The 19286-nt window shown below is 40.8% G+C and overlaps 1 protein-coding gene across 1 annotated transcript; it reads right to left on the bottom strand.

Moving 5' to 3' along the window:
- Window positions 1-13651: 13651 nt before the first annotated feature.
- LOC142375115 (cytosolic 5'-nucleotidase 1A-like) lies at window positions 13652-18814 on the bottom strand. Its single transcript, XM_075459039.1, has 6 exons — window positions 18599-18814; window positions 18298-18465; window positions 16572-16701; window positions 16287-16409; window positions 15639-15823; window positions 13652-15256 (listed from the first exon to the last, which is right to left on the bottom strand). Exons 1-6 carry the CDS (start codon window positions 18710-18712, stop codon window positions 14891-14893), a joined length of 1086 nt encoding a protein of 361 aa, XP_075315154.1. The 5' UTR covers window positions 18713-18814; the 3' UTR covers window positions 13652-14890.
- Between the last annotated feature and the right edge of the window lie 472 nt (window positions 18815-19286).

The following is a 19286-nucleotide window of genomic DNA, read 5'->3' on the forward strand; positions in this document are numbered from 1 at the left end:
TGGCGAGCCCCCCCAAGAGGGCATGCTGGCAGCAGCTCAGTATCCCTGTCGAGGTGCTGAAGAGTGGGAGCCAGGGTGGATAGAAAGAGACGAAAGGAAGACGTGGAAAGAGAAAGAGGAAGAGGGTAGAGGGGGAAGGAGAAACAAGGGGTAACAGGTGGTTCAATCTGTTGAATCTTACATATCAAATCCCAAGCTGTTAGGAAGAATACGTTTCATACAAATCTCCTACAAGCGCTTTCTCTCAAAGGAATGCATTATGCATCAAGTTGTAAATATCACCCAAGAATTGTCAATCAGATTTAAAACCCATGCCTGATGAGTGTGGCCTCCATGCTGCCATGCCATCATGTGCCACTACATAGTGAAAGCTGGAGAGTTGATATAACTGTCTTTTCTTAGGAAACAAAATGCACGTATGCATGCAAACTGAGACGATCTTTTCTCCAGGGTCAGCTGGGAAGCAAATCAGAATACCTGCTTTAAGCCATTGGATGTCAAATGAATTTAGCTCGTGTCTTGAGCACAACAGAAGGTGGAGTGCCTGTGGAGAATATTTTGCTACTGTGTTTGCACACGTACAAGGACTTCTGTCAAGAGATGAAACTTTGCAGCGACACACAGACACTCACACATCACAGCGAGATGAACACCAACAGGCTCACAAGCCTGCCTCGCAGCCCCCACACCACCCACCTTTTTTCAAGCAGTTGCTAAGGTGACGGCAAAGGCTGAATTTTAATCAGACAATAAATTAAGGCAATGTGATCTCCCTTATTATCAAATGGAAGCAGTGCCAATTTTGAAAATCTGTCAGGTATGTTTAGAGTTTTGGCTGAACCAGCTGCGTATCAGGTCAACCTCTTTGAAAGAGGCGCTGTACATTGTCTGGGGAGTGATATAGTCGAACGACACACCTCTGTGCTTACTAGTGAGAGAAGTAATGTGCATTTTGAAGCAAGGTAACCAAAGCCAAATGGAAAATCATTTACAACTCGAGCGAATGTCATGCTGAGACGGCAAATGCACTCGCTTTTAATGCGGTAACCGCTGATTGAGCCCTCAGGCTCGTCTTTGTGTAAACTGCACACTGCTGCTGTAAGACAGAGGAAACGGCGGTCGCTGTTCCTGAAGCAAACAGTCGTTTAAACAATTTCCCTGCTTCCACAACTATTTCAGCAAAGCTCTGTTTCAAGCTGAGTACATGATGGATGTCACAAAATAAATGCAAGTGAGTGGGCTGAGTCAGTAAATGACTGCATTGTTCACTTCAGATTGTTTGTGTGGAGGAGTTGGTGATGGGCAGAATCTTAATGAGCACTCCCATAAAAGCCTGCTCAATGAACAGAACGAAGCTCCTTTGCAGACTCACACATCAGCTACCTGAACTAGTGGAGCAGCTGAGCAGTAGCGTGCGATAAAAACGTTTCTTACCCAAACTCATTTGTGTCAAAAACAATCTTTTAACCACTCGGCTGCAACAAGCTGCAAACTCAATGCTCACATACGGTGCAATTACCATTTGCTTACTTATACTTATTTGAAGTACAGTTTCTGGATCATGGCAGAAGGTGACTTATCAAAAAAAAAAAAAAAACACCTGAGAAGCTGTTGTTAGAAAGTGTTTGGATCATGGCACGCTCTTTCCATCTTTCTATCACTGTCATCATCAGCTAGCTAATCACATCAGTGTAGTAGAGCTGGATGGTTAGATCAATTTTGCTGAGAGAGGATGAATTTTTTTCCACAGAGAAAAGCCTTTAGTGTCAGTATTTGCCCTCCTTTTTTGGAAAAATGTTCTGCAGTTATGATACATCTGATATTATAAGCATCTGTGGTAGCCTCATTAAGAGCTGCCTTTGTTGGCTGTGTCATATCGAATACCTGCCAGTACAGGGTACTGATTGGTCTGACCAGCAGTCTTGGCTACTAACACATAGCTTGGAGCCTGGCACGATGGATCCTTTTGTAATCCCGATACTTGAAAAATCCAACACCTTCTGAAGATTTCAGTCCAACCACCTGATGAATGTAAATAAATGCAAATTAACATTGTGGCTTGCCGTAACAAATGTCATAATTTGTGGATGACAATGATAATATTTCTTCAGGTTAACTTATCCAAAAAAAATCAGGCTTTAAGTATATTGTTTCATTCTTAATGCATGAATTGTGTTTCTAATAATAGAAATAAATGAAAACTCAATTAGTAAAGTTTCTAAACATCTAATGAAAAGCAAAAATATAAAAAATTTGCTGCATTGAGAAAACTAAACATAATTAGGGATTTAATGGCTTTTATTGGCCTTGTGTTGGTTAAGAGGCGCTGACTCTTTGCTAAAATTTGGAATAACTTGACTATTTGTTAGTGAGTCGGGTCAATTAAAATGGCAGAAGAAAAGAAAAAAAATTTTCAGCACATCAAAATGTCAAGTAACTAGAAAACCCTCAGTAATATCAAGGGCAATCTAACAAAATCCTTGTGAAAAGGGAACAAAATTCAGAAGAAAATATGTCATAATGGTGTCATTAGTAGAAAGCAACACAGAAGAAAACTGGGCAACCAGACAGAAGGAGAGATACTCAGGCAAGTTTGCTGAGCTTTTGTCATCTGGAAAGCAGAAACATATCCATATATTTTCTTCTCTCATTTCTAAATCAGTAAAATCTGTAAGTGGATTTTACAATTCTTCAACCTATAAAAAGTATTCACTATCGCTGGTGACTGAGCCTTGTTTATTTATATGATCTGCTTAACTCCACATTCAGTGAGATGAAGGCAAACCATGAGAACATTGTCTCAATTTGTCAACTCTGACAGCGGTGTTTAAGAATCTTAACATCATTTCTTTTCTTTTCTTTTTTTTTCCGGTAATGTGACAGTTTTGGACAGACAAAGGATCCGTCCACAATTCCTCTAAATACATATACTGTATATGGTGTCCACTTCAGGAGCTGCCCTTTTTAAAATCATTATTCGTTGTGTTGGTTGTTCCATGAATACTGAAATCAAATCCACCCATGCTGACAAAACCAGAAAGAGTGAACCAAAGTTTGATATCAACGATAAGCTGATACAGTTAAACCTCCTGCCTGATATTATGTAGTTCCCTGTTGTGTATCCAAAACAGAAACAACCTCTGGAGGTGTTTTGTGGACCCTTTAACCCTTTAGGGACGTCTGGAGCAGATCTTTTATGGGACCCGTGGGCTGAGGAATGGCAGTGCGTCTTGTGGTGGTACTTAATTTGACTTGGATCTTGGAAGTCTGGTGGCTGGGTCGATGCACAGGGCTCTTCCCATTACCCTGTCGCTTCCATATGAGTGCTAGACTCAAGCAGAACACGGCACTATAATGTGATGACCGAATATGTTGTTTTTGGCTTGATGTGTTTATAAGTAGCACTGAATGAAATGACTATAAGTCCCCATTCCCATGAAACATCTAAGCTCATTAGATTTTGGGCTGTTGTCATTAATGTTTTAGGTCACCCCAGTCACCAGCTCTGTTTTCAGCTTCAGCAGGATGGTGTTAATTGTATATTTAAGCTAATGTTGGCAAAGCAGAGTTTATATGTGTACATGTTGAGAAAAATCATGCATGTACACATTCTTGTACAGATTGTGAAAGTTTATTTCCAATCTGGGACAAAAGATTTCCCCAATATTTTTTTTCTACACATCTTGCTTTAATAAATCATTGTTTTGATTTTTTTTCTTGTATTCTTATTCTTTTTATGCTGCTGATGGTTGGATTGATACAAAACCCCACACACTGTATTAGACAGAGAAGTTGTAAATTTATGACTTGCCCATTTTTCTGTTCTTCTTACAGCTGAACAAGATGGAATAATCAAAAAAATCTCACTCAAATCATTCAAAGTCTTAATTAATTCAGACATCACTTCAAACTATGAGAAACACTTTCTGCTCCAGTAACACCATATGTTCAGAGGCCTGCTTTTGATTAAAGACTGGAATGACTTTCATCACTCACCATGTTAACGCCCCTGGGCAGAGAGGCGGATCTGTGGGGGTATCTAGGGAAGTCGCAACAAAACTCAGGAAAAGGAATCTTTGACTTATATCCTTGATAGAACTGTGGAGGAGGTGGAATCACATATTTCTCGACTATCTCCAGCTGCAGCGGCGTCTCAGATTTTATAGCCAGGTCAGGTAGCTGATCATCCCTCCTGACAGAGTCAATGTCCGTCTCCAGATACGTTTTACGTGGCAAGTCAAGGGAGGTCTCCTCTTCTGGAGTCTTCGGCTCTGGTAAAAGGCTGTGCCACTTGGACATTGAGCGGGGCAGCCTTGGGCGCACCACTTGGATTTGGTCTTCAGGCTGATCTGGGTTTGTGGTGATAGAGCCAGAGGGAGACACTGGTTTTCCAAATGCCTGCAGGCTGTTTGTGTCCAGCACATTGGAAGTTACCTCATCCAAGAACTGTGAAAACTTCAGTTTGGCTTTGATTCTTTCCTCCAGCACCCACTGTAGTTTTACACTCTTAATGCTAATCTGTGCAGAGCCCCTCCTCTGCTGCAGTTCTTTATAATGGCTGCCCCCTCCCCGCTCTGCCTGTTGATGAGTTCTGCAACGAGGGCCTCTGGAATAACATGCTGCAAGCTTCCCCCACCCTCGCTCCTCCCTGAGTCGAGTCTGAAAGGCTTCCTGGCTTTGTTTCTTGATGGAGCTGTGCAGGAGACAGGTAACCCCAGAATTCCAACTGTGCAGGCTGCCAGTGCTTTCGCTGCTGCTTCTGCTGCCCCCTGGGCTGCTGCTCAGTATACTGGGGCTGGGCGGCTGGCTGGGAGATGACTTATTAGACGAAAGGCCTATCAGCTCCTCCAGCCAGACCTGATCACCATTGCACACTGGGCTACAGGAAGCCCAAGATTTTGGGGATGGCTGCTGTCCTGTGCCTCTCTGGGAGAGAAAGCAGGCTGCGCTGCTTGTGGCATCCATCGGCTTGAATGTGGTGTGCACAGATGTGTCCTCACACTAAATGTTGCAACTGGCAGATGACACATGGTTTAGTGGAGCGCTCAGATTTGAAAGAGTTCTGCCCCAATCCAGATTCACAATTGTGCAAGGCTGACCTAAAAGTGGTCCAATACATTTCACTTTAGGCTGAACAGATGGCCTCCTTCAGTGCCAAGATAACCAACCTGCCATGTCAGGCGAGGACATTCATATTCTACGGTTTAAAACTGAAGACAGAGGAGATCATAGCTACTTTGCAGAAGGTTTAGGTTTAATAAGGGAGAAGAGCCATACAATCCTACGAAGTGTCTTTGCAGGCTGAGCATTGCTGACACAGAGGGTGTTGTTAATTAGACTGTCTATTGACAGCTGAACGGACAAAGCTTTTTCAGCTTTTTCCAGGTCAGTGATCGTAGAATAGCATTGATCCAACTGATCACATGGCAGCAGACACACTCACACACAGATTAATGGACAGGCTTGTTGAGTCATGGATTACGGTAATCCCATCGAGATTTCTTATAAACTAAAGAATTTTGCTTGTGAAAAAAACTCTACGCCAAACTGCACGTTTGATTTTTTTAAAATTTTCCTGTTGTTTTTTTATTGTTTCACATAGTATTATTGTACTGTTTTAGTCATTCAATATCACCCTCACATCTGTGCGTTAAATATGGAGCTGGATCAAGGAGGCAGCTAGACTAGCTTAGCATAAAAACTAGTGGCGGACGAAACAGTAAAGAAACAGAAAAGTTTTGCGGTTTTGATACTTTGAGCTTGTTTGCCTGTCCAAAATACATTTCTAGGTTTCAATTTTACACATCATCAGGACATTTATGCAAACCAGCTTATTGTTATTATACAATAACTTATTTGCACATTTAGACATAAAGTTTTAGAGCATTTGTAATACATAAATAATTGTCTTAATGTAAGTAAACCACTAAGGATGTTCCATGGTGATAGAAATGGTACATTGAAACCGGTGAATTTATTTTACTCTGTTCCCCTCTGGTATCCATGATAGTCTATATATAAAATATGATGTATTCATCTGGTAGATGCCAGACCACAGGACGCTGGTTCTAAAACCAGGAATCACAAGAATACGCTGCTTTAACTCTCAGTAGTGGGTGGGCCTGGTGTTTGGAACTGTGCCGACAATCAGTAATGAGATCAGGTCTACAATTACTCAGGTGATTTGAGTGTCTAGTGCCTCAGCTTCCACTTGAAAAACTGAACTGCTTTTAACTTTCCAACTTTTTACGCAAGCAAAACGAAGCAATGGACCCAACATTCAATGTGGTAATAAGACATCACCACATTCAAAGTGAATGAAACTAAATACTGTCATCACTTGGAAATAGATGCGGGAGTCCTGCCAAACATCTCTGGCTCCGACAAACTCCAAGTTAAACTTGCCTTTATAAAACACAAAGTCAACTATTTCTTTTTCCTTTTTCTAGTGTACTGGTGGTTAATTTGACAATTATTCCATTATTAGATAGATTGTGACAGTGCATTCTAAAATAATTTTGAAATAACACTCAAATAGGCTTCATGCAATACAATAAATATTTTCCACTTAGTGTACAATGAATATTATTAAGATCTATTATGCAACAAACTGCCCTAGATAAGTGCCTTTTAGCTACAGCTCAATGCTTAATACAGATTTTCTCAATCTAATTCTCACATGAATCATTTTCCCAGAAACTTGAACAATTTATTTTTATTGAATACTTTAAATACACAGAAAAATTCCAAAAGACAAGTTTAACTGACTTAATTTAAAATGCTGTTATCATGGCAGCTGGGATAGGCTCCAGCTCTCCCCGCAACCTTGAATTGGATTAAGAGGGTATAGAAAATGGATGGATGGATAGATACAATGAAACCTTCTTTGCTCATGCTCACACTTGTTTACTTTAAAGTAGATTCTACTACTCATGTACTGAGACACATGGATTACAAAATACACACTAACTGAAACTGTTGGAAATTGTTGCAGTTTGCTGCTCCGAGTGTTGTAGTTACTGTGTCTTCCTCCGGCTCTAAATTCAGTCATTTCTCGAATGCATGCGATTTGTATCATGAAGACAGCTTTCCCACAATGAAGGATGTATTCATATGGGCTTACTGTCACTGTAATGCTCATCAATATTCAGGTGGTTACATAACTGCATCAATAACACCTCTGTTAGTCTGTGCCTGGGAAGAGAGTAAGAGATTGAGATTGGCAAGTGGGTCGGAGCAGTTTGACAGAAATAAAAGAAATATAAGAATCTGGGGAGTGAGACCATGAGCAAAGCCATATGTTCACAATGCACAAAACTGAAAATCTACCAACATCGACAAACCACACCAGGGCATCCACCCAGTTTAGCATCCGACATTTTTAACTTCTGATCTTCTTTAGTCTTCTAAAATTCCAAGCAATTCTGTTCTAATGTCTGAGCATCAGAACATAAGCATCCATTCATCTTGTACTGCTCGCACAGCCTTTCCCCCAAAAATGGACTCGGATCAGACAGGGACAATATACTATACAGTGCATCTTGTCAAGTTGGAGCCAGACTGTTTCCGTCTCCAGGGGTATCATTAGTGTTGCATCCAATATGTAGGGTTTAAGCTATGACTGGGTGGCATGTTGTGCGCATGTGCCACGTTAGATTGGGCCCTACACCCTGACTACTGCTCCAGCCCATCCGATTCACCCCTGAGACCTCCCTGTCTGGCACCACAGTTCCAAGTTCCATGCCTCCAGCACAGTCATATCTTTATATCATTTTCTCTCTGCTCCTTTCCCTCGCTTTCCTCTTTCTGTAGGCTTTCTCCATTGTGCTGCCATTTTTCACTATTTTCAGACTTTCCAGACAGGCTTACCTTTTCTGTGATGAATGTCTTTAATAATCTCTTTTCAATCTCAGGAGGAGGAGAGGGGTGGGAGCCAATTTAGAAGTATCACCCTGACGGGAGAGACTGTCAGCCCATGGCTACCCAGAGGTAATGGTGCTGAAATGGATTCCTGCTACAAGCGCAGAGGTGGACATAATTGGTGATGCTTGCTTGCTTAGTGGTTGCATTCTGCTTTCCTCACTGGCTAGTCGTGTCACCGCCTGACTGGTCTGAGCTTCTTGCAGGGGCCACATTCTGCATCCTTTGCTAAGCTGACAGAGCACACTAAATGCCACAGCTGATCAGCTCTGGCCATGAAGTGGTACGGCTGTGCGCCGCTCAGCTGTCAGCTGTTACTATGGCAGTGTGTTTTGCCTCTGCTCTCCCATCTGTCCACACAGCCTCATGCTAAACAGTGACTGGACAGGAAGTATGAGCGATGTTTCTGGGAAGGAGAATTTTAATTCGTGGCTTATTTGCAGCAAAAAAAAAAAAAAAAAAAAAACGACATAGAAAATAGAGATTAGAGATAGCAGAGAAAAGGAGCAAGCTGTTCACACAAGCCAAATACATTTCAGGACTAGGTGACAAAAGAATCCTTTATCTCCACTCAACATTATTTAATGTTTAAAGTTTTGTTTTTAAATTGATAAACTGTGTAAGTGACTTAACAGCAAGATGGAGAGCACCAGAAAGCTCAAACTCACACTCACAGCAACGTGCCATCAGCAAGATCACTGCCTTCCTCTCCTGCTTGTTTTTTTGTTTGTTTTTTCAAACCTACAGGAACAGCAGTGATGGATTTCAGGTTGTCACAAGCCTTTCCAGACAGTCACCTAACCCATTACCATCCTAAGCTTTGCATACTGGACGTTCAAGTGCAGTGCTTATGCACTAGCTGTGTCTTGTATCCTTGCTGAGCTCGTCGATAATAGCAAACAGGTGCACTTGTGAAAGGCCAAGATAAGGACAGAGTGTCGGTAATCCATCTCACGCAGGGACACTTGTCAATGCCTCCGGACTTGCGGGGTCGCTTTCAGAGAACCACATCGTGCAATCAAATGAGAATGGGCTTAATTGAATAAGCGCCACCTCATGCTAGAGGTGTAGAGATGAGCTTCCCGAGATCCCTGTTGAACACACAGTTAGATCTGCAATAATATCAGTCAGACAGCAATTACAGAAGCAAATAATGCATACCACAAAGGTGATGAGGATCTGTGTCCACAGGTAATGCCTTATGACAGAAAGCAGTCTTTGGTTTAATCTTGACTAGATCTGTACCTGATCACAGACTCCATCAGTTAAAACGTGCTCTCTACAAATGAATACTGCAGATGTACAATATTTCAGTCTGCAGCTCTAATCCTGCTGAGTCTGAACTGTATATATGGATGATGTTTCTATAGGACATGCTACTGAGCAGGGGGACCAGCTGACCTCAATACATGTCATTATCATACCACAGTGTTCATTAAACAGAGCCTGTCACAACACTGTGCTCACACAACAAATGGTGACTGTAGAATCGTGCAGCAGATTCACGGAGTCGTTACCACAAGAGTTGACAGTCTTCGCGGTTGAAAAGTTGAGAGAATGAGCGCTGCACGAGCAGGCTCCTAAACTTCATCAACACAAATTAAACAGAAAAACTCAAAGGTTTAAAACTTTAGGTATTTAAATATATATCACTTTATTATTTTGCTTCATCACACTGTAGCAGAAGGTGCTGCCTTTTTTTTTTTTACCCTACTTCATACATTTAATTAAAAGTACCTAACAGCATGAGCAAGTAATAATTAGCTGAAATGATTAGCTCGCAGAAAATTAATTGGCAAGCATTTTTTCAATAGAAAACTTCAAACATTTAACAGTTGCAGCTTCTTCGGCTTTTCATCAATCATTCTGAGTTTTGTGCTGTTTGCTTGTGCAAAATATGCAACGTTAGTATGTCATTGTGATGGAATTTCTCACCTTTGTTTGGCAATTCTTAAAAAAAAAACTCTCGTTAATTACTGATAAGATAATCATCTAGATATTCAATAACGAGAATAACCACCAGCTGTCCAATCATGGATAGGTTAAACTATTGAAATGTTGATTCAATATTTGTATGCATGTAATGATCACGATCCACTGATACAAGATGTTTCTGCATTGATTGCCTCCAGTTCTAATCATGATAGCAGTTTTTAAACATGAGTTACACTTGGTCAGGACCAAGTAATTAAAGGATGTGAATCCCTTCTACACCACTGCATAGAATATATTCAACACCTCAAAGATTGCGTCACTGGGTGCAGCCCCCGGTGTGCAGCCCCCGGTGTGCAGCTTTAGCTCCTTGAAGCCCTCTCCACTCTGCATTCATACGTTGAATATGACGTGGAATTACCTGCATTTGGCATATTTCTGAAATGAAGCAGCTGTGAAATTAGCCCATCTTTTATCTGTAACTGCACTAACAAACATGTCTGCTCGTCTTTGAATTATTTATTTATGTGTGCTATATCTGGAAGCACAAGAGAGAAGACCTGGTGTAACAGAAGCTGAGAAAACGGTTTCTGTTCACTCTCTCATAATCAGACCCTGGATCCTTTTTGGATATTTCTCTAAGCAGTGCATATGAATGGAGCTATATCCAATATTTTGCAATACACATATTTAATGTCCCCCTGTATGGCATTGCCACACTTTTCTCTTGATGTTTTCTTTTCTTTTTTTTTTAACATGAAAAACTTGGGTTCACCTCCTGTTTTCCTTTTGTGTTGTTTTCTCCAGCACTCAGAACAGGCTTCTAGAGCAAAAGGTGTTACTCAAGCCTCTTTTAATGCAGTTGGAAATTTGCCTGAGGCCAACGAAGAATTTATCACATGCATGAATGCTGCTACAATGGTTGGGAAATGGCTTGAAGGAAGTTCTTGGGAATCGAGTACAGCTGACGTAGAGGAGGACAACTGCATGTTAGGAGTTTTGATAACTCCCTCTCAGTCAGAGGAGCAAATGAGGAAAATTAAAAGCCAGAACTGGGAATGAGAGCAGGCATGGCGTAGGACTGCTAAATGTTACCATCACATTAACTTCTCTGTAAAGAATGGAAGTCACTTGTGAATTTTCGTCGATAAATACTAACATTAAAGTTTCCATAAAAAACTAAATCACAAAGTCACATAATCATAAGGGAAGGAGGAGTTCTCAGTTTTTGGGAGGTGCAACAAAAAAAAATACAGGTAACATGACAAAAATCCCCATCAGGGGTTGCCATTGATGTGGGTGAAAAATAATTGATTTTTACCTCAACTTAATGTGCAGCCAAAGCTTTTGAACATCAACATCGAAGCCACAGTTGATATCTGATGATTTATGATAGCCACAAATATCAATTATCTGATTATGATAAATAAATGTTTGTGAGATATCTGGGACAGACACTGATCCAGTTCTGCTGGTTAAATTAAATTACTTTTAGAAAAAAATCTGAAACACCAACCATGAAAACATATTTAGAACAAACTGCTTGTCAAGAAGATAAATTCATGGAGGAAGCGCGTTTTTTTTCCTCAAACTTTTCTCTTGGCATCCACACGCACACACACAGAAAGGGTGCCAATTATAGTAACTGTGTGATGAGGTTCTTCATACTGAGCCCCATGCTACCTTTGCCTCTAATCCTTTGTTATTAATTATATCTTCAACAAGCCTACACAGTTCTTGTGGTGTCAGCACAGAGTATCCATGGCAACAGCCAGTTGGTCCCAGCTCGCAGGGATGAACACGCTCTGCTGCCTGACAGAACCAAGGCTTCATGCAAATATGCTCGACTGACAAGAGGGGCAACTCAACAGCAAAAACTAACATAAAATGGAAGAAAAATGTCTACATGATTAATAAATACACTGCCCCTCTGACATATTTGAGCGACATACTTACTTTTTGCAGGCTTTGATTTTACATACATCAAAAGTACACACTATGGTACACACTATACAATTTACAGCTCCCACTGTCCAAAAATACACGTGTCAGGTTAGCTGACTCCAAAGTGGCTGTAGGAGTAAGGGTACATGGCTGTATGTACAAGGTGTGCCCTGCTTCTTGCCCGATGACAGCTGTGGGTAGGCTCCTGCCCACCTGAGACCTTGAATAGTATGCAATGGGTATGAAATAAGTAGCGTTATATACCCAAATATAAAGGCTTTATGTTCTGAGGCCAATAAACATGATACGTAATGTCTGCACCAAGGAAAAAGAGTTTTCACTGATGTTGCATGTGTGACATTTGCTCCTCCACAATTTGTATTAGTGCTTTAACTTAAAGGGTAACATTTCAATTATAGAACAGGGTTTCTAGCATTCTTCATCACATTGTGTAAGCTATGTTAAATGAATGCCAGCCTCCTTGTGGTGTCCTGTTAATTTGCCTGCAAAGCTCCCATCATACAGAGTAGTTCTAGTGGTGACTCTGTCCTCTTCGCTGATTTTTTTTCTGTTTTGACTTCTGAAATACCATGAGAAAATAATAGCTTGTTTCCACTAATGGTGACCTAGTTTCATTACATAACTTCTGTGTTTAAAACTGAAAAATACATGAAAACTGGTCTTTGTAAATAATACTACTCCCTGCTGTATTTACTTTATACAAAGGATCATGTGAAGTCCAAGGCTAATCCTAAGATTTTCTATCAAGAGCAGCAGGATAGCTCATTAACTTCTAATTAGACCTAATGTTCAGTGAGAACTATGTGATTTGCATTTTGTTGTGGCTGCTGCACTTGGGATGTATTTCTTTAACCCTGGAAAATGGGCGGCGGGGGAGCTTAGGTACAATTGAAAGAGAAAATATTCTTAAAAGAATGGTATACGATGCGATATGATGATTTGTTTTAAAATTTCTCCCCTGAGTTTAGTCTATAATATATACAGTAATGGAGAAAATACAAACCCAAAATCCCAGACTAGTTGAGCAGGAGCGCCTCTCTGTGGCTTCATTCCTCATGTACATGTAAGGTGACAGTCAGTGTCCTTCAGCAGAAGTGAAGCAGACTGCAGGGTGCACAAGACACAGCAGGAAAGCAGACGGGAGCAATTACAGCAACAACACACTGCCATCTACAGCTGAGATGTTCAAAGAACAGTGGTGGAAAATAACCTTATATAAGAAATTATAGAAAGATTTTAAAAACACTCCATTAAAGGTCAATTTTGATGTCTATGTAAATGAAAAAGAACGAAGGCACATCACCACATTTATTTCACTGCATCATAAAAGTGATCCGATGATTTAGCAAGCATCTGTCCAAGCAAAAAACACTTTGTTCGTACAGTCGAGCGATGTAAGATCCAAACCTTTCTTTTATGTCTCAAAACAAGCCTATAGATCTATCGCAATGGTAACAATTCACACTAACAAAATGAACTTTGTCACTTAAAATAGGTCGATATCTAAATGCATACACCTTTTCACTTTTATTGACAGTGCTAAAGTATATGCAACAAATATAATATGCAATAAATCAGATCATTAACTTCTGGAAATTAAAAAAAAAACTAAAGCTAAAATTCTGGGATAGTTGTGATAAAAATGAATAATAATTGTGTCTCATATTGTACATGACTGCGTTATTTAATCGTTTTGAAAAGTTGTGCATATGAAAAATATGGTGCGAAATACAGTCTTTTGCTCGAAGTATAAATAATGATTGAGTTCATGACCCTTTGTAAATGTGGTCACTGTAAGTATTTAATGTTAAAGCAATGGGAAACAACACAGAGCTCTGTCAAACAGAATCATATTTTATTTTATTCAAAACAGTGGGCCACAATCAGACAGCACTTTGAGTCGGTGTCAGAAGTCATAATGTTTGAGAAGGACATTGCACTTTATTTTGGACGTCATTGTGTCTTTTTTATATAAATCGTCATATGGGAAAAGAGTGAAAATATTTTCCAGTTAAACACAGTTCATTTCCAGAGCTGACAAACAGCCACAGTCAGACTACATGCTCTGAGCTCAGGGCACTTTGACTCTTTTGATTGATGACTGGGGCTTCAGTGCATGTGTGACAACAGCTAAAAACAGAAAAACTGAATTGTACAAAAATGATATCATTGTGTTTAAATCAGTACAAAATACAGAGAAAATACGAGCATTTATAAGTGGAACTACGCAACTCCTTGACTGTTTTTAGCTGTGCAGCAATAAACATGGATTCTGCAAACACATGCATATAGTAAGTCCTGTATGAAAGGTCAAGTCAAAGTGTAAAATCCCCCCCGAAGACGTGAGTATAAACGTTTTACGTTGTCTGTGCGCATTAAAAGCAAGAACAGTAACATAGGCAGACATTAGCATCAGTGTTCCTTGAGGGTCGCATCAATTCTACCCTGGTGATAAACTTCCCTTTTAAAAATATCTATGCGTTCGATTAAAGGAGCAAAATGATTGCTAAACACCGGCAATTTTTACCTGGCTGGTGTGTTTTAGGGTCGATAAAAATAACAACCCCAAAAGCGGATACATTCTCCATATATATATATATATATATATATAAAAAGAGTAAGCAATGTGTAAGGAAAGCTAAAAACTCAGTTAAAAAATATTAAATGGGTTTGAGATATAATAGAAAAAAATAAAATGACATGTACTGCAATAAAAGGGGGGAATGTGGCATTCCCTTTGAGACAGTCAATGGTTTCTAAAAGGTAAACAGATACGGGTGAGGTAAAAAGGTACAAAGAGGTTGCTCTTCCTAGACAGCATTAAATGAAACACCGGTACTTCATGTAACTCTTGCTGTGAAAATACATTCGAATTCTCAGTAATTATACCCTTTCATAAAGGAAACAGCAGAAAACCTTTGAGGCTGCATTTCAATTAGTTCATCAAATCCTCTACAAATAGTTATTTTTACTCAATTTCTTTCTCAATATATTAATTTCATATGGAGCTAACCTCCTCCAATGCAGGTGACGCCATACTGTAGTGCTCATTCATAAAGCAAAAATGTGTGTGTTAATTCTTTTCCTCTGGCTGCTTGATGAGTTTCCCCTTGTGGTACTTCTGTCCGATTCCATAGGGGACGTGTGCGGCAATGGTTCCCAGCTCCTTGGCCCCCTCAATGTGGAACATCTGGTCATCGAAGAATATATGCGGTTTGATCTTCTGAAGCAGCGGCCCTTTTGGAGCTCCAGCCAGAAAGAGGGCCTCATCGATCTCCAGGCCCCAGCTGCGGAGGGTCTTCAGGACGCGAGCCCCAGAGCTGGCAGCACTGCGGGCCGTGACCAGGAAGGTCCGGATGGGACAGTTTATACGATCGTTCTTAGCATAGAATTTTCTCTGGAGCTTCCCAAGAGCCTCCAGGAAGCACTTTAAAGGGCCCTAAAGGAGTGAAAGAAATCAAATGAATTTAATTTGAACGTAGTGCTGAATGAATAAACTGTAAACAACTGTCTCTGCAGGATCCTGCAGAAACTTCCCAAAGCTTGACATGTTTGTATTAACACATAAAGATTTTGTTATAATGCAAGGAATCTATTAGGGTGCATTTATATGTAAGTCAATGAGAGTTAGCACTCTCTTCTGAAAGAGTGAAACATTACATCTGCAGTACAGTAAGAGAACTCCCATCATACAAACACAACTGCACACTTTTGGACAGAATCCAGCTGCAGCTGGACAGTAACTTACACGACCAAATGCATTACACAACATATTCTCAGGTACCAGAATGCAGGCGTACATAAAAGCACCCGCTTGTTACCTGAGCCAGAGGTTTGTTCTCAAACTTCTTCTCGTGCTCAAAGAAAGTGTCGAGGCCGTGCTGCTTCACGATGATCTCTGACTCGTCAGAGAAGAGGACGGCGTCGCCATCGAACGCCACCCTCAGCTGAGTGTCACACAGATCACTGTCAGTTTCCTGCAGAAACATCGTAGCTGCAGCGATTCCTGATGAAGGGGAGGCTCCGTTAAATCGCTGCTTTGGGATGTGAATCTTTTGCAAATAGAGTCCTGCTGCAGGCAATCGTCAACTTTACCACCTATGTTCGAAATGCCCCTGACTTCAGATTGTGTGCAGCCACGTGAGCTGATTTTCATTACAGTTCCAATTAATCTTGCTTTGTTTGTTGCATAAGAAAAGCAGCACTTCTTCATATTTAGAGAAATGTTTTGTGCTTCATTTATGTTAGTTTTGTTTATTTCTAATGAGAGGATCCCATAAATCACAGCATGTCTTCAACCAGCTTGTCACTCAGCACAAAGTCAAGCGTGTAAATATCACACAAAGAAAAACCAACCTTCACAGCTGGCGGAAGGAGTCGATATCACTAAGCATTTCTTACCCAAAATAATAAGAAAAAAGCCTTTGTGATGGATATTTTGATTACAGCGCAACAGCAGCTTCTCTTACCTTCCTCTATGGCCTCTGTGACTTTCTCTGAATCTTTGGAGAGGTAAAGATTTGTCATGTAGGCCTTCAGGTAACCTATAGGACTTTTCCCTCCCGTCATACAGAATCTCTCGATGGGCAAACCTGAGAGAACAAAAGAACATTAGATACATGTGAAAGGAGAGAAAGCCCACTCTCAACACACCATTCCTTCATTTTGTTTGGATTGAGTGCTGCTCTTGATTAAGGTCTGCCACATTCAGTTAGTAAATGTTTGGTTTATGTAAGTGTATTGATGCAGCGTACCGTAGTGATTAATGCTGTTTATGAGGCGCACTCCGACTTGGGCATGGTTATTAGTCATTAAAACAATATCAAACAGCTCCTCGCTGTCCGGGTAGAGCACCCTCAGCCGATTGTTAACGTTCATCAGCGCCTAAAAGAGAGAGAGGACACGCTTTTTAACAGCCAGGATATTGACACACATAGTGCTCAATGTGAGGTTACAACAGCAGCATTTTAACCACACTTTCCTTTCACCTAAATCACACAGTGCTTACTACAAGTGAGGATACAGAGGCATTAAATCGTCACAGAAACAAAGTGGCTGGAGTAACGGGTATATTCTTCTGTCTTATATCTCTATAAAAAATGTTTGATCATTCTGCTGATGTTCAACCTCTATGATGGAGCAGGAGGGATGCAGGTCAAAAATCAGACTAATCTGAACACGCAGAAGTGACTTAATCTTTTCTTAACCTTTTATCTAACATCATAACAATTGTGTGCTTTAGTGTGTTGTTGATGGAGCATTCAACAGTACTAATATTCATCTGGCATGTTTAATCAGTAAGGGTTAGCCGAGCTAAATAGTAGACAAGCAAAACAAAAGGATCACAAAGTTCAGTCAGCATCTCAGCGTCGTCACCTTCACGAATGTTGGAATATTTTCAACGTGTCGGTTTACAACACATCTGTTCCATTTCACAACACATATGTCGGTCACTTTGCAACTTCAGTGTTTTACAAGTGCATGCGGGCATATGAGAAGGGACATTTTCAAACTCACGAACACAGCGGAAACTTGATGGGCGCTCTGAGAGCGCGTCCTCTAGCAAGGCCAATGGTGTCTCTTGCAATTTTAAAGAAAAACATGCAGATCTGCATCAGGATTTAAGGGCTTCCTAATTTGTCCATGCTCCACCTCTCCAAAAACGTTCACCAAATTTGGCGGGACAGTTTTGGCACCGGACATACAAGCCACAACGATCGTGACACTGTGCCTCCCATTCAGCTCACCTCACCTAAACACTTCTCCATTTCAACAACAACCTTAAATGGGCACTCAAATATTTAAGAACATGACCCTGGGGGGGGAAAATGAACAGTAGAAAAAATGAATGATGTAATCCCTTCCTGTGGTCTGTTTTACGACTAAAAGATGCGCACTTGGTGGCAGGAGTGTAACTCATTAAAAATTGTAAAGCAATAGTCTGGATAGTTGAATGACAGCCAAAGGAAACAAGATTGTTTTACAATAACAGGGTGCAATCATTCTTTGTGTGATTTCCGCTTGTTACAATGACATAACAACACTCCAAAGAAGACCAGACCTGCCAAAAAGTTACCGGCATCAGTCAGCTTTTATTGGTTACAGAGTGTAAAGTAGACCTATTTCTGTCAGAGTACAGCTGCTTTTTCCTGCTTATGATGCAATTTTTAAAGCTTGTTTTCTGGTGATTTCTTTTGAAAATGAAGATTAAATGTCCCTGGTGTGAATTGAGCAATCAGATGTGTCTCTGATTATATTAACCAAGAGGAAGTTACATTTTTGTGACTGTAACGACTGAAACCCTGCTGAAAGTAAAATACCTGCTAAGGGGTGTGGCCTCAGGTGTGCTCAGGCACTGAACTGTACATGTTTCAGAGTTATGTGTGCTTGCTCAGGAGTATTACACGAGTGGAAGTTCATAGGGACTACGCCCCTGCAGGCGCCCTGCAGAGACCTGACACTCCCCGGCCTCAGGCCTACCTTAACGAAGGGGAAAGCTGCTCCCGGCTTCAGAGGCTCGTTTTCATGTTCCACTTGAAAAGCGACGTATTTCTCCACTCCTTCTTCCTCATAGAGCTTCCTCTCCGCCACCATGTTGAAGAGGGTGCGAGACGAGACGGCGATGGTTACAGCATACTGGGGTTTGGGCTGGGAGAGGATGGAAAAGGCAGGGAGAAAAACGTTAATGGAGCATGTCTTGTTCAGCTACAATCACACCTCAGCGGGCCTCACGAGCTAACGCACAAGCTTTGGGGACAGAACGTTTCAGTGAAACACTCACAGGTCTCGGTACTTTTGTTTTGAGGCTGTCAAAAAAAACTTTGGCCGCAGCCCAATCCTGGTCCTCGGCGCCGTCTGCTGTGGCAGCTGACTCGTTTGGCTTCATCTCACTCATTTTAGGCACTTCCGAGTGTTTAGCAGCCCCAACAAAACGCTGAGGACTGATATACAGTCAGTCTGCCGCAACAAGAAAACTTTACGGAAATGTAGTAAAGGAAAACCTGGTGGGCGTGTCCAACATGAGTGACGCAAGCAGCCAGGGCACCATTTATAGTGCGGGTGGTTACTGACTGTAGCAACACTGTATTTACACTATATACAGATTTAGTTACAATCCATTTTCTTCAACAGTGCTGTTTATCCACACTAACTTACATTTAAAGAGAAACTTGGTCAAATGTACATATTTTTGTCCATTTTTTTTTGGGGGGGGGGGGGGGGGGTGCTGTTGTATGTTATGATGTAGAAGCTTCATTTACAGCAGAGACTGCATAAACATTCTCATGTGTGTCTAAAAGAATGGTAGATGAGTGTCGAAATCATTTTGATATAGAAAATTCTGAAGTTAACATAATCCAGATACATGCAAAAAATACTGAAAACATCACTAAATGCAATATTACCGTCAGTTAAAAGTACATAAAATGACGTATTCCAAAAAAAGTTATATCTAGAACATCTGTGGCCGG

The sequence above is a fragment of the Odontesthes bonariensis genome, chromosome 24 (assembly GCF_027942865.1).
Source record: "Odontesthes bonariensis isolate fOdoBon6 chromosome 24, fOdoBon6.hap1, whole genome shotgun sequence".
Taxonomy (NCBI): Eukaryota; Metazoa; Chordata; class Actinopteri; order Atheriniformes; family Atherinopsidae; genus Odontesthes; species Odontesthes bonariensis.